Source organism: Malus sylvestris, chromosome 17, assembly GCF_916048215.2.
Source record: "Malus sylvestris chromosome 17, drMalSylv7.2, whole genome shotgun sequence".
In the NCBI taxonomy this organism is placed as follows: domain Eukaryota; kingdom Viridiplantae; phylum Streptophyta; class Magnoliopsida; order Rosales; family Rosaceae; genus Malus; species Malus sylvestris.
Window position 1 is genome coordinate 6393118 of NC_062276.1, and position 14528 is coordinate 6407645.

Sequence of the window (14528 nt, forward strand, 5' to 3'; positions counted from 1 at the left end):
GAATATTTTATTTTAACAATTCAAACTCAACCCACTCATTTTCTAAAACTATATTCTCTTTCTTTCTTTTCTCTTTTGCTCATGGGTCCACTCTTGTGTTTTATTATTTTTTTAATATTTAGCTAATGAATAGTTTCTCTATAAATTTAAAGAGTGACTATTCATTTTGTTATAATAAAGACTCTTTTACTAAGTTTTTTGAAGATGTAATATTTTTTTTTAAATTTAGCTCACTAAAATAGAATTTAAGTTGTTTTAGAACATCTTTTGGAAATGCTTTAAATGGTATTCATCTCAGTTTGAGCAATAGTAATGATAGATTAGATTATAGAGCATTTCCTAAAAGGGGAAACTTGACATAAGTCTAATTTTTTTAGCAAATAGTAGGAATAGTCTACTTTATTAAAATAAGTCCACGTCCTTAAATTTAATTATTTTAGAGAATGTTATTAGCACTCCAAAAATCTCATTTTGCATTCCACACTTTCTTTAATTAGAAAGAAAAATACACTTGCAAGGAATGTAGAATGAGATTTTTAGAGTGCTAATAATAGTTCCCTTATTTTATTCTCCATAATTATCTTTTTGATGATAAGATTTATTATAAAAGTTAATTTTTAAACTAATTATCTCTTTAATTATTTCTTTTTATTTTTGTTCTTCCTCCAGCTTTAAACCCCATTTATAGATTTCATTTTTAATGTTTATAATCAACTTCTATCACAAGTTAGTTGTATTTATCTACCTATATTACAATTTTTTTAATAATAACCTATATCACATATTAATGTGTCTGCTTGTAGGTATATTATGTTTTTCTACCTTTTAGTTAGGTTTCATATCTTTCTTATATGTATAATATACATTCATATATTTGTTACTCGAGTTAGGGTTGTATGTTAAGCAAATGGATTTGTGTTATATATTGGTTTTTGTTACAAGATATTAAGTGTATTTTAATTTAAATCTCCAATATTTAAAAAATAAAATGAGTATAAAAGAAATAAAAGTGGTAGATAAGATAATATTAACCTAATAACGTTGATTTACGTACCCAAATCTAAATGCCCCTTTCGAAAATAGTTTGTAGTTTGGTTCTAGCTATTTTTTTCCTAGGTCAGAGTTCTAGTTCAAGCTTCTAGCCAAGCTTTTCCTCCAATTCAGAGACGGTAGGCGAACTTTACATTTCCCGCTTTCCCCATTGATTAAAATTGGTAGGATTTCTAAAGACAAATCTATCATTTGGAGTCTCCATCTCAAGGATAAAGATACCTATTAACTACGTAAAAAGAATTATGGGATCTTTTACAGCAAGTCCTTCTAGGTAAGGTAATCCATCGAATTAGATACATATGACGATTATATGAAAGGCGAGCCACCTCATAAGTCATGACATTAGTCAGCTTCTAGAGATCAACCTTAACTGTTCACCTTTCAATTTTTCAATTCTATATCATTGACCAACGTTGAAATATCGAGCGATTTAAACCTAAATCAAAAGATAATGATGCCAATCATGTTCCATAATTTTGAACAATGTAAAACCTAAATGCTTACTAATTAATTATCTTGTTTGACTGGAATGCAAGAGAAGATCCAACCCAAATCTCACCGACGAATCTGCTGCATTAGCAAGATTTTGTTTTTGAAGAGGTCAAGATCATCTTAGGACTTGGGAATGTTTTGGGTAGACTTTTGCAATGGTTGACATATTTTATAGGGTAGTGTTATCCATACATTCTATTTATCTCTCATGCACCTTTTTCAATTTCTGACCGTGAGATCAAATGAACTGAAGAAGATCAAAGAAAGAAATTAATAAGGGTGTGTGTGAAAGGTATAAATAGATGTGTGAATAGCACCACTCTTTTTTAATACACAAGCAAGCCATATCTGGTTATCTAAGTGTGAGGTATATGACTCATCGACTTTCAGAGTATTATATATGAGAATATTTTGTTCTCACCATTTTTAAGTGGTAGTTAAAAGTGGTAATGCTCACTAGTGAATGAGTTTAAATTTTAAATTTTGTGTAAACCTAAATCAAAATCCTAACACTAATCAATACCACCATTTAAGGGTGATAAAAAATGCACTCATATATAGGGGATATTTTGAAAACTACCTAAAAATTTCAGATCACCGTTTGAATTTGTGTGGAAACTACCTGAAAAATTGCGCCACCCAGCAACACCCATGTCCAAGTGAACTGCTGCAAACAGTTGTTTTTTCCTTAATTTTTGGATGGGCTAGCAGTATTCTAAAGGCACCCATATGAATTTAGAAACACGTCAATTGTGATCCCCAAACATAGCACTAGGACAAATAATTATCTATAACCCGACAAGAGAAATTCTTGCATACAATGTTGATCTTATGCACGTAGCAATAATTTATAAAAGAGAAGAAAAAAAACTCTCACAACATATAGTTAATCACATGATAGAGCCAAATTGTTGCGAGTGAAGTGAAACGCTATACATTTATCGTATGCAACAATTTTCATGGTACATACGTCAATAAAAAGTCAAAACCCTAACTATAAACTTGCCAGCAATAGTGAGCCCAAGCACTCTTAAGTAGGGATGAGCAACGGTTATAGCGGGCGGGTAACCACTGTTATTTACCCATAACCGTTTAAGTTTTTATCCGCATAATCGTTTACCCGTTGGGTATTTACATAAACGGGTATACTCATACCCATAACCGTTTATAAACGGTTATCCATACACATACCGCATACCCATTTACCCATAATCGCATACCCATTTAACCATAACCATGTACCCGTTTACCCGTTTTTAACCCTCCCCCTTTTTTTATTACCTGTCTACCTATTTTTTTAACAACTTGAAAATTAAAAAGAAATTTGTCATAATTTTTTTCAAACAATTAAATACCGTTATAAGTACATTTAACATGTATTTTTGTATTAACGGCAATATCATTTATGAATATAGGTGATGTCTCCCAATTATTTGACAATCAATCTATTACAAGAATCATGCATGGTTATAGGTTAATTAATATTCTTGTATACATATACATATACATATACATATATATATATATATATATGTATATGTAAGTATGCATCAGTCTGCTAATAAGCTTATTTGATAAATGTTTGGATTTTTATTTAGAAACATATGTTCATCGATCCAAGCCATTTAATTGATTTCTAATTTTTGGGTCAAATATTTATTGAAAACTCGAGGCCAATTTTATATATATATATATATATATGTACGCATCAGCCGACAATAACATATTTCTAAAATCTCATGGTAATCATTATCTTGAATTGGCCAAAGCTTCAAAAGACTCCAAAACAAAAATGTCGAACATTCTAATGCTTTAGCATATTCAATCACATATGTTAAACATTGATCCGTTCTATCAACTATATTTTTCTCTCAAGTGAGGCATATATATATATATATATATATATTATATGGCCCTTTATAACCAAATATGTCTCGGGATACTAAACTTAGCTAGAAACTTTTTTTTTTTTAAGTTTTACTTATATTAAAATAAACGGTTAAATGGGTACCCGTTTATAACCGATGGTAATACTCATAACCGTCCATTTAAATTTCACGGGTAAATAGTTATACCCATAACTGTTTATTTATCTAAACAGTTATCCATAACCGTAACAGTCAAATTTAAATAGGAGGATAACTGTGGTTATCCATAACCAATAGATATTTAGCCATCCCTGCTCTTAAGAGACAGAGATATATACAGTGCTGAAATTGATTAACATGAGAACCCTATCTTATAAAATGAATGTTCGAGATGGAGATTTGTCTCGCAACGTACACATACTAAGCGAGTATGCAATATGCACAAAAGTTGTCGGACCACTTGCGTGAATGGAATACTGTGCATGATGTTCCCTTTTTATTCCTAGGCTTGCAGGCTTCATAGTCATGATTCATGCTAAAACAAAAGTTTGATTGACTGACGGCATATATAGTAGGATTCGCATGTTAGTCAATGGTCTTATGCCATGAAATGATGAGACCATATTGTTCAGATAAATTATAAATGATGGTGAAACAAAGAAAACATCAACTTGTAATGGGGTGGAAGTTGAATTGGAAACTATTATTCTACCATTAAAATTTATATTCTGAATTCTAAATTTTCGAAAAAAAATTGCATACATGTACACTATGTTTATATGAGAAAAATAAATTTGAAATTTGAATTAAAGTCGAAATTTATACTGACATGTACCAAAAAAAATTGAAATTTAGGATCTCTAATTTTGAAGTTTAAATTCCATGTAAATGTGTGTCATTTCCCAATTTTTATGATTAAGAGTTTAAAAATAACAAATTTCGTATTCAATTATATTATTCTCTTAGGTTAACCAAAAAAGAAAATTCATAAATTCTAGGAAATAAAATCTCGTTATTTCAATTTCCATCATTTTAAAATTCTGGCTGAACCAATTTTTTTTTTTTTTTTTGCCAAACTTGTTATGACAATTTTTTTTCGAAATGTTCCAATATTTGATAGTGATTTGCTAAAATTATGTATCTTTTAAGGAATTTTTCTTTTATATTTTATCACGTTCATTGTCAGTTTTGGACATGTTCTCATATTTGATCACAAATAGTCTATGAAATTACCTCAACTCCTCATTTCCCACAATTTCAAAATCGATCATTGTCTTTGAAATTAACTATCACAAATCAATGTGGTCCTTATGTTAGGTTTCCGTAAAAAAATATATATATTAGTGTGCCCATGTGACACAAAATTATATATACATCCGTTGAAGAATTTTCACGTGTCTTTGATTTTTCTAGCTCGAACCTAACTTTACCACTTCAAATGAGGAGTTGGGTCAATTTTAGAAACCATTTGTTATAAAAATCTATTTTTTTTTATATTTAATGATACACTTGTACTATTTTATTTTGTCTTATATGTATCTATGCTACAATCATAGACATACTAGTGTACTAAATTTTTTTTAATTAGATGCACTAATATATACTAATTACTAAGAAAGAACATTAAATTGTATATACAAAAAGTTCAAGAATATCCAAAAACTTGTAAAATGTAAGAATTCCAAAATATGTTTTAAAAGTTTCTCATTCCAAATTGGTAATAAATTATTCGAAACTATTTGATCTATCCAAAAATCAGCCATAGCTGAGACTAGACAGTATTAGAACTGATCATCTTAGTTTCGTCCTATAGAATTACCACTTTTGGAGATGGAATATGTTGGATAGTTGTCAAGTTTAACTAATCACCGTTGTTAAGTTCATCAAACATGAAACCTGATAATTAGTTCATTTCAAATGTTCATGTTCTTTCTAGTCCCACCTACTAAATGAGACCATAAATTCTACCGGATAAGGAGAAACTTTGCCCATGGGTTTGAGAAAAGACAATTTAGATCTCATGATGGATGAACACTAAATCTCTTATTTGTTCGTTCAATCAATATATGATGGTGATGACGGTGGTCATGTTAGTGTTCGTAGATATCGATGATTCTACGAGGCCAATTAAACATATATGGATAACATGAAAAAAAAAAGTGTTCTATGATGGGATTTCATGGGAATGGATGAAGGTGACAAGGCAAACACCAAAAACTTCTCAACAGGGCTCACCACAAGGCACAAATTCCTATACTAAGTGGCCAAGTTGAAGAAGCACTTGACCTTACCGAGGCTGAAAAATTGTACCATCTTGTGCAAACTCTCTTTTCTACTTCTTATCGTGGGGCTTTTGAGGTACTAGGGTTATCTAATTGGGTACTTGATTACCTATGCACGTGTGGAATTAAAAATCTCTCTTATAATTCCAGCAAGCAATGGAAGTTTGTACTTTTTTCTGGTACCAGATAGAAGACCACTCATTATCAAAAGGTCAAACCCTAGATTGGAACAAGTGCTACACACCCATGTTTGTAATGCAGTAGTAATGGATGTTGAAAGTTGCCTCACTTGATGGGACTTGCCGACATGCTTTGACAATTTGGCATGTAATTATGCACTGGTGGTAGCATTTGGATATGCAAGCTCCTGAATTTCTAGATAGCTGTCTGATTAGGATAATTTTTATATTAAGAGAAATAAGCGTGTATTTGGACGAAATCAAAATACATAAAATTTTATGTTTTTATGAGAGACAGATGACGTGACTAGATACCTCTATTCAAGTTTTTCTTGCGAATTATAGTATAGAAGAAACCATAAATCTTTCAACATTTTATTTCCTTCACTATCACCATCATATATCTCTCATCCATTTCATAAGAGAGAAACATGAGCCATGCTTCTTCCTCATTCAGTTGGCATGGTCCAAAATGTTTGGAGAAGTACATTTCGTTGCAACGAAAAATGGTACATGTCTGCTAATTCAGGTTGGGTTTGAGTCTGAAATCTAGAAATAGGCTTGTATATGATTTTTTACTGTAAAAAAGCAACAGTGAAATTATGAGATTATGAACAATAGTTTGGGAAGTGGTTTTTTCATTGACTCGATTTTAGCTTCAAATGGATGTTTAGGCCCATCAGTGTGGCTTGCGGGCCAAGAAAAAGTGTGATTTCATTGCATTTTGTTATTGTTAGCGGATTTTTTCAGAGACTGGATCCCCCAAACCAATGTAGTTGCTTTGCAATTACCAGTAATTTTTTCTTGTTGGTTTAGAAGATATCTTTTCAGGACGGAGAAGAAATGGTAAAAGAGAGTAAAGAATGGAAGAAAGGAAAATTCATGAACAATCGATCACCGTCCGAACAGAAAATCCGTACATTGGAAGCTCTAATACATTCCTGTTAGTAAAGATGTTTACAATTCCCTGGTGCACATAACAGAAAGTGTTTCTTGAGTCACCAAGAAACTCAATGAAATTTAACAATTTGTTTGCTAGTTACCCTGTTGGTTTGCTAATAACACCAACAGTTATCTAGAAGCATAATATAAATTAGGCTTTTTAGCCAAAATGATCCCTGAGATTTGCATAACACATCACTTTGGTTTCTGATATTGAAAATCAATAGAAATGGTCTCTAAGATTGTTCACCATCTATTATTTTTGTTCTTCCATTAAAAACTCCGTTAAGTGTCCCGGAGCTCTTGGCTAAAAGTTTAGGCAATTTTTAAAGCTTCGTAACTCAATCATTTCTTAACCAAATTCGACCCATAATATATCCAAATGAAGATAGTAAAGTGTAGAACAAGATTATACCTATTTGGAAGCCCAATGGTTGCCGGAGATGACCGGAAAATAGCCTGAAAGGTGACTGGTCCGTAAGAAAATTGGAAAACTCGCCGAAAACTGGGTAAACTTTAAACGTTCATAACTTCTTCAATACTTAATGAAATCAAGTGATTCAAAAATGAAAATCATACTTATTGACGAGACAGAGAATGGTACCTTTCTTGACGGCTAAATTGCCGTGGTTTGGACGAAAAATGGCTCGAAAATGACTGTCTCGGTCTCAAGTTAGCCACTTTCGAGCCGTTTTCTAGTCAAACCATGGCAAATTAGCCGTCAAGAAAGATACCATTCTCTTCGTCTCGTTTAGAAGTATGATTTTTGTTTTTGAATCACTTGAATTCGTTGAGTATTGATGAAGTTATGAATGTTTAAAGTTTACCTAGTTTTCGGCGAGTTTACCCAATTTTCCCAAAGACCAGTCACCTTTCAGGCTATTTTTCAACCATCTCTGGCAACCATTGGGTTACCAAATAGGTATAATCATGTTCTACACTTTTCTATCTTAATTTTGATATATTATGGATCGAATTTGGTTAAGAAAAGATTGAGTTACGAAGCTTTGAAAATTGCTCAATCTTCCGGCCAAGAGCTCCGGGACACTTAATGGAGTTTTTTTAACAGAATAACCAAAATAATGAATGGTGGACAATATCAGAGACAATTTCCATTGATTTTCAATCTCAGGAACTAAAGTAAATTATGATAGATTCCCAAATTAGAGCCCGGTAATGGTAGGCGCTTTGTTGCAAACTAAGGTTGCTGCGGTCGGCGCCCTAAGGAGCATTCGTGTTTGGGTATGTTCCTTGTTGAAAGCTCAATTGTTAGGGGCTTTCCTGAGCATTTATCTGGTAGGGGCTGTACGAAGCTTTGACTTGATAAGGGCTATGCTGAGGATTGATTCGGTATGGGCTGTCCTAAGGATTGATTCGGTATGGGCTGTGCTGAGGATTGAGTTTGTAGGGGCCATGCTGAGGATTGATTTGGTAGGCGCTGGGCTGAGGATTCATCTCGTGGTAGGAGACTTGCGGAGCATTTACATAGCGGTAGGAACCAGATAGAGAACTCACGTTTTGATCTGCAGAAGCCAAGAATGCCCGAAGGGTATTCTGTGCTGCATTCAAATGATCAGAACCACCGATCTCAACAGAATGCTCAGAGCCACCACCGTGGGAGTCTTGGAGCTGCGCTCTTGATACGTCAACCTAAATAGCAATTTCAAAAGGCTAGATGTATAATTTTCTTTGTCAAATCCGTTGGTATACTATAATTTCTCTTATCCTACTACTCTCACAAGGTTCTGAAAATATACCTCTCTAATAGTGGAAATGCTGCGCCCTACTGTTCCAGGAAAATCGACTGCATTCGTTGGGATCCTACCCTCCATAGCATAGTTGACCCTTGGATAGCTGGAACAACATAAAACAAGCACAAAAATCAGAGTGATAAAATATGAGTTTTACTTTGTACGAAAGTATGAATACTTCCATACCCAGAAGCAGTTGGAGGAATCTGATAAGTCTCTGGTTGACAAGGAACTTTTAGCAATCATTCATAGACATGTCATTTCCACTTATCTAGATTTACTTTGTTATTTTATTATCGTCTTGACAAGAATTCTGGTTCAATGTATGAGCATTTTCATACATAAGCTGTGCATTGCATGCACTGTTATTTCTAAGCAGGTCATATATCATCTTAATTGCCTAGAATTCCATCTAAAAAGCAACCAGGTGCACATAATACATTTTATAATGTATCTAATACTCATACATAAAGGAAGACATCCGTGTTCTGTAATAAATATGAGGTCAAAATGGCAAATATCAGTTGAATCTCATTTGGAGATACCCAATTACTCATTGCTGCAAGCTTCACCTTATGAGAACCATTTCTTGCCATCAACGGAATGCCTCCTTTCACCAGTTCTGCCATAAACAGTGGTTTGAGCACGCATAACTTTTAACTTGATAATCATATGATGGGAATTGGGATAATAATCAAGATATCGACAGTGATGCTCATGGTGTCACATATCTAGAAAGTTCAATTTTATTTAACCTCTCAAGTAATTTGTGACCTTTCAGTTAAACAATAAACTCTACATAAAAAATATAAGTACAAAAGAAGAAAAGTTGTCAATCTCATGAAAAAAAATCAAATAAAACTAACTGCAAAACGAAGGCAATCAAATTAATACTCCTCCGAACCAAGATAAACCAAAAAGTTGGCCTATCATCCTTCGAGTAAACACGATTATCAGCCTGGGTTCTCCTTCTCGCCTCATTTATAACTTACCTCCTTGTCCAAGGAGGCATCAAACTTTATTTGATGGTTCAAGAATCCTAGTAGTGATTATGCCTTTATCGGAATTCACTTGTTCTGTTCTGAAGCTCAAGAATTGTCACAATTATTTGTGATCTGGGATTCCACAAAGCCTGAAAAAGTATGAGCAAGGTGATCCACTGCTGGCATATTCTTGATCCACAGGCACCAGCAAACAGTTGGTGCACAGTACGTTGTCCATGCAAATAACACTTCTAAGCCAATATGAAAAGAAGTTAAAGACAGGAAATGGCCGTGTATCACAAGATGGCATACCTCAAAAGCAGAGACGGGAATTACACTTTCTTCTCAATCCTTTGATGCATCCTGAACATGAATTTTGGCTCCTGTTTCCAGTTGTAATTGTTTTACATTAAAACCACAACAACAACAACAAAGCCTCCACCCTTGTCAATAATCCCACCAAATGTCCCAGCTGAACACAAAATTTTCATGAAAACTCAGCTAGAGCTAGAGCTTCACCCCCATGTCCAGGAGGAAAACCATTAAAACCACCATTGGGCAAATCCACGACGGTTTTCATATCCTCCTGTGGCATTGGCGACATAATGTGGAAAGGAGCCCGATTAGACAACATTGGATTTCTAGGTGAAAGAAAGGCATAGGAAAGATTGAAGGAGGCTTGTCCTTCCTAGGATTCTGATGCAGTAGATTAGACACTTCATAAAGTGCCCTCTTTGTCATATTTGGTTTTGCAGATATCTCTCACTTTTGTTGGAAGTTATAGGCACCAAAAAACATATAACAAAGAACTTTTCATGGGAGTTTCATATAAGCATGTTTGAAGATTGAGGTAACCAAGCTACAAAATCATATGCTTTTACAAATGTAAAAAGAAGACATGAAAAATCTCAATACACCCACAAGTTTCCAGCGGCAGACTTCACTGGCACAAAGTGACTGCATACATGGACCACTGGACCTTCATTTGCATACAGACATATTTAGGGTATATATTTTGAGCACCAATAAATTTCCCAGTAACAACATACACAGCTGGGAACACATATTAAATTAAAAACAACAAAAATCATTTCTAACACAAAAATAAGTTTGAAAAAAATTAACTTTAATCAACAGATGAGCTCATACGACGTCATAAGATTTGCTCTATTAGCTCAATCAAAAGTCTAATGCCATCTACATCATATAAAATCTTCTTTTGGAACATTATTTCCTATGAACATGCAAGGAGCACAAAAATTGAAAGAGTACCAGCACCAATTCATCAGTTTCCATAGCACAAATTGGAAGCTGATCTGCAGGAAGGACAACCTACCATATTGTTTGGAACTAGAAGTCTTGTGGTAACAACACTGTTCTTGTTGTCATCATCAAATGTAACTCCACCAAAACGATCTTCCTCTACTATCCTGTCATGAACTTTCAACAGAGCATCCAGGGTAGCACAATGCGGCTCCATTTGATTTCCCTCAGCTAAATTTTCATGGTTATTTGGTTTGCTTGAAATTTTTGTTGGAGAGCTATAACACCACCGATCTTTTTAGAAGGGCAGAGAATACGATACACAGTGTTGAGCAATTGATAATCCTCTGAAGGTTGCTTACTGCTTGAATCATTCCACTTTCCTTTCTTGTAGTTGTTGTTACCCCCTCTTCTTTTAAACTGGATATTAGGGCGTTTCTTGAAAAGGTTTCGATTGTTCCCATCAATCATACCCCTCAATACTAAAAACTAATAACTGAAGCGGACTGAATTTTAAGCAAACCTTAATACCTGGATTAAACAAAACAATAACAAAAGTCGCCATTACTGCGAAAGAGCCAAATGCCATCCTAATATTCTCAAGGAATGAAACTGGGTTCATCATTTCCAATTTCGAACGGAACAGTAAATTAAACAAAACTCATTGAATTCAAGGATTGCCAATACAAAAGTTCAATTATACATTGTAGTTAAAAAAGGTACCTTGATCTAGTAAAGTATTTCCAACGAGCTAGCAGCCTTAATTCGTGAGCGTTAGGCTTCGATCCATCGCCCTAGGATAACCAAGCTCATACAATATCAAATTCAAGCATTTCCTTTTCTGGGAACTAACCAAAACAAATAATGCAAGAAAAAAGTTGGAAACTTTAGTTAATATTAACGACAGGAAACAATGATTTAGATGGAGGGTGATCGGAGAAATGAGAAGAACATAGCACAGGCCAGTCAGTAAAACTGTAAGATTATGGTTTGTGGGGGAAGTTAATGAAAAGTTTTTACCTTTTTACGTACCGGAGCGCGCGCGCGCGAGAGAGAGAGAGAGAGAAAGAGAGAGAGAGAGAGAGAGGATGAGAGGTAAAGGGAGTGTGGCTACCGCTTGCCGGGGCGACTGGCGGTCCCCATCTTCGGAGAGGAGAGACATGAATCGAGGTAATGGAGCTTGAAGTCTTGGACTTGCAGAGTTTTGTCTGTATTTTTTTAAGGTGGAAAAGGAGATGGGCTTCGACCCATTTCCAATTCTTAGGAAAGGCCAAACTTAACTTCGACCCATTTCAAATTCGACATGTCACAAGAGGTCTTGTGCATGTCCAATTTGAAAAAAATCCAGAAATATTCAAAGATTTTTTGTGGGTTTAGATTTTGCAGTATATACAGAACACAAATTGGTTCATCACGTATCATAATATAAGGAGAAAGACACAAAAAATGTATATTTATCCAATATCCACTTGTATTATGATACATAATGTACCGACTTGTGTTCTGGGTACATAAAAAAATTTCTTCCTTTACTGATGTTAATTCCAAATTCTAATGGAGTTGATCCTCGTGGGATATCTAAATACTTCAATGTTGAAACTTCAAAATAAAGGATAAAATTCAGTGACAGATCCATTCAAATAAAAATAAGAGGAAACTGAGGTGTACTCCACCAATTATTTCTTCATCGGCTTCTACAAGTTAGGTTATTATTCTTACAAAGACAACACCAAAACTAGATTTCTTCTCGCCCAAGAAAGCACCAAGAGCATTTAGCACTGAACTAGTTTGGTATTTTTCATCGTTCCTACATGAAACAATGCAACGACAGACTGTTTTTCAGTCACGACCTTTGCAAACAGATGGTTTGATGGAAACCGTTTTATGAATAGGGATGCCCATTGCACCATTCAATCATCCAATTCATCCCTAAAATTCTGCAAAAGATTTTGTCAACAATATTCTTTTCGTTTTTTCTTTTTCATAAAACAATGCCTAATCGGATAAATGGTTGCTATGGTGATAGAGTATTCGGAAGATAGTCCATCTAATAAAAAAAAAATTAGGAATTGAATCCTCATGATGGAGACTGTTAGGAATCGAGCCCCAGATTAAAAACTCCGTCAAGTTACAGTTAATAGACTGCACGTGAGCTCCAAGTGCAAGGTTAAATTCATCATTTCAGCTCTATTAACCCAGTAAGCGTTCAAATCAGCCTATACAGCGTCCCTCCCCTAGTCTGAAAGACTAAAACGATGAAATCGCTATCTACGTGTGGGTGCTGGAGTTTTTGCTGAAAATTGGGGTGGGAGACTGAGAGGCTCTCGATTTGAAATCGTCGACTCGAATCTAAAAGCTCTGAAGTTCCAACACCAATTACAGAAAACAATAGGCCTTCCTTCCCATTTTAGCTCGCCGATTCATACAGAACCAATTTCATGTAATTTGGCTTTCTTTGTTTTTCTTACAACTTGCATTGTTTGAGTCATTTGATTAACTGGGTTTTATTGTTTCTTTGTTTTGGGTTTCAATGAGTTCAGTTGGAAGAATCGCCACCGAATTATGTTTTGGTTTTGAACTCAAACTTCTCTTACCCAAAAATAAGTCAAATAAGCAAGTAGCCCTCTACCACAGTAGTGAAGTGGAGTGTTACTCTTACACCATGATATGGGTTCGAACCCTGTTGGCTCTCTAATCTAACATTTAATCTAACAAATGTATTGTTTGACAAAAAAAAAAAAAATCAATCAAATAAATATAAACAGAAGAAAGCAGCAGAGAGACAAAATTTGCAGTCAAAATCGTTTTACACCCCTGCAAATCTGTGAGAGTTGAGATGTGGGTTATTAGTGGAGGCAAAATGATATTTTTCCCTTTTGCCAGTGTGAAACAAAAGAGGTGTAATGTGTTAACAGATGTATAGTAACTAATTTAACTTTGCACGTGAGGATCACGGCAACATATTAACGAGACTTAACATAAATTTTAAGTTGGGGTTCAATTCCTAACAATCCTCATTACAAGAGTTTATTTCCTAATTTGTTTACTACATGGACTATTTTCCGAATACTATATAACTACGAAAACCATTTATCCGATTAAGCCTTCCAAACAAAGAAAAAGCAATTGACGTCATAAATATGTCAAACATCAATTTGGCTTCCAAGTGTTATGAGATTTTTTTTTTTCGTACGTATGGCAAAGTCTTGCATTGTACATTAGTCTAGGTTGTTGAATTGTGGCCAAGTGGCCAAGTGGACAACAAAACAAAACCAAAATAAAAAAAGGTGAAAGACATCATGATGAGGAGGCATCATGATTATGTTTGTTGAAAAGGAAAATTGATGGTCATGATGATGTTTTTGAGTTTTTTATTGGGTGCTTTTGTATTGATGAAGTGAGGATACAGAAGTGAGAAAGAGAGAGGAAGGAGTGTGCACCATTTTCTGTTTTAGTAGTCCATCTTTGAGAGAGCAAAGAGAGCTGCAGAGAGCAGAAAAGAAGAAGAAGGTGCTCTTCTTTTTGGTTAGCAATCATCCATCATAGTTATTGTTGTAATAGCTTTGAGCTACATGTATAGAGAAGAAATTATTCATTATATTTCTTTCTCTATTTGTTTCTGTGGTGTGTGAGAGCTATTGGGTGTATTGGGTTATTTGGGTTGTGAGATTACCAACACTTTGTAAACTCCCATTTGGTTGATAGTGGATTATTG

At 34.4% G+C, this 14528-nt stretch overlaps 1 protein-coding gene and 1 pseudogene across 1 annotated transcript; both read right to left on the reverse strand.

Moving 5' to 3' along the window:
• Nucleotides 1–6791: 6791 nt before the first annotated feature.
• Nucleotides 6792–9286, reverse strand: LOC126610062 (uncharacterized). The gene is made up of 3 exons (XM_050278032.1): nucleotides 9140–9286; nucleotides 8574–8670; nucleotides 6792–8466 (listed from the first exon to the last, which is right to left on the reverse strand). The coding sequence occupies exons 1-3, from the start codon at nucleotides 9151–9153 to the stop codon at nucleotides 8179–8181; spliced, it is 399 nt and encodes a 132-aa protein (XP_050133989.1). The 5' UTR covers nucleotides 9154–9286; the 3' UTR covers nucleotides 6792–8178.
• A 9-nt stretch (nucleotides 9287–9295) lies between these two features.
• On the reverse strand, nucleotides 9296–10291 carry LOC126610057 (uncharacterized; annotated as a pseudogene).
• Nucleotides 10292–14528: the final 4237 nt, after the last annotated feature.

Coding starts and splice junctions, on each gene's coding strand:
- LOC126610062 (XM_050278032.1), bottom strand. Junction 8,467..8,573: donor GCATTTCCACTATTAGAGAG/GTATATTTTCAG, acceptor ATTGCTATTTAG/GTTGACGTATCAAGAGCGCA.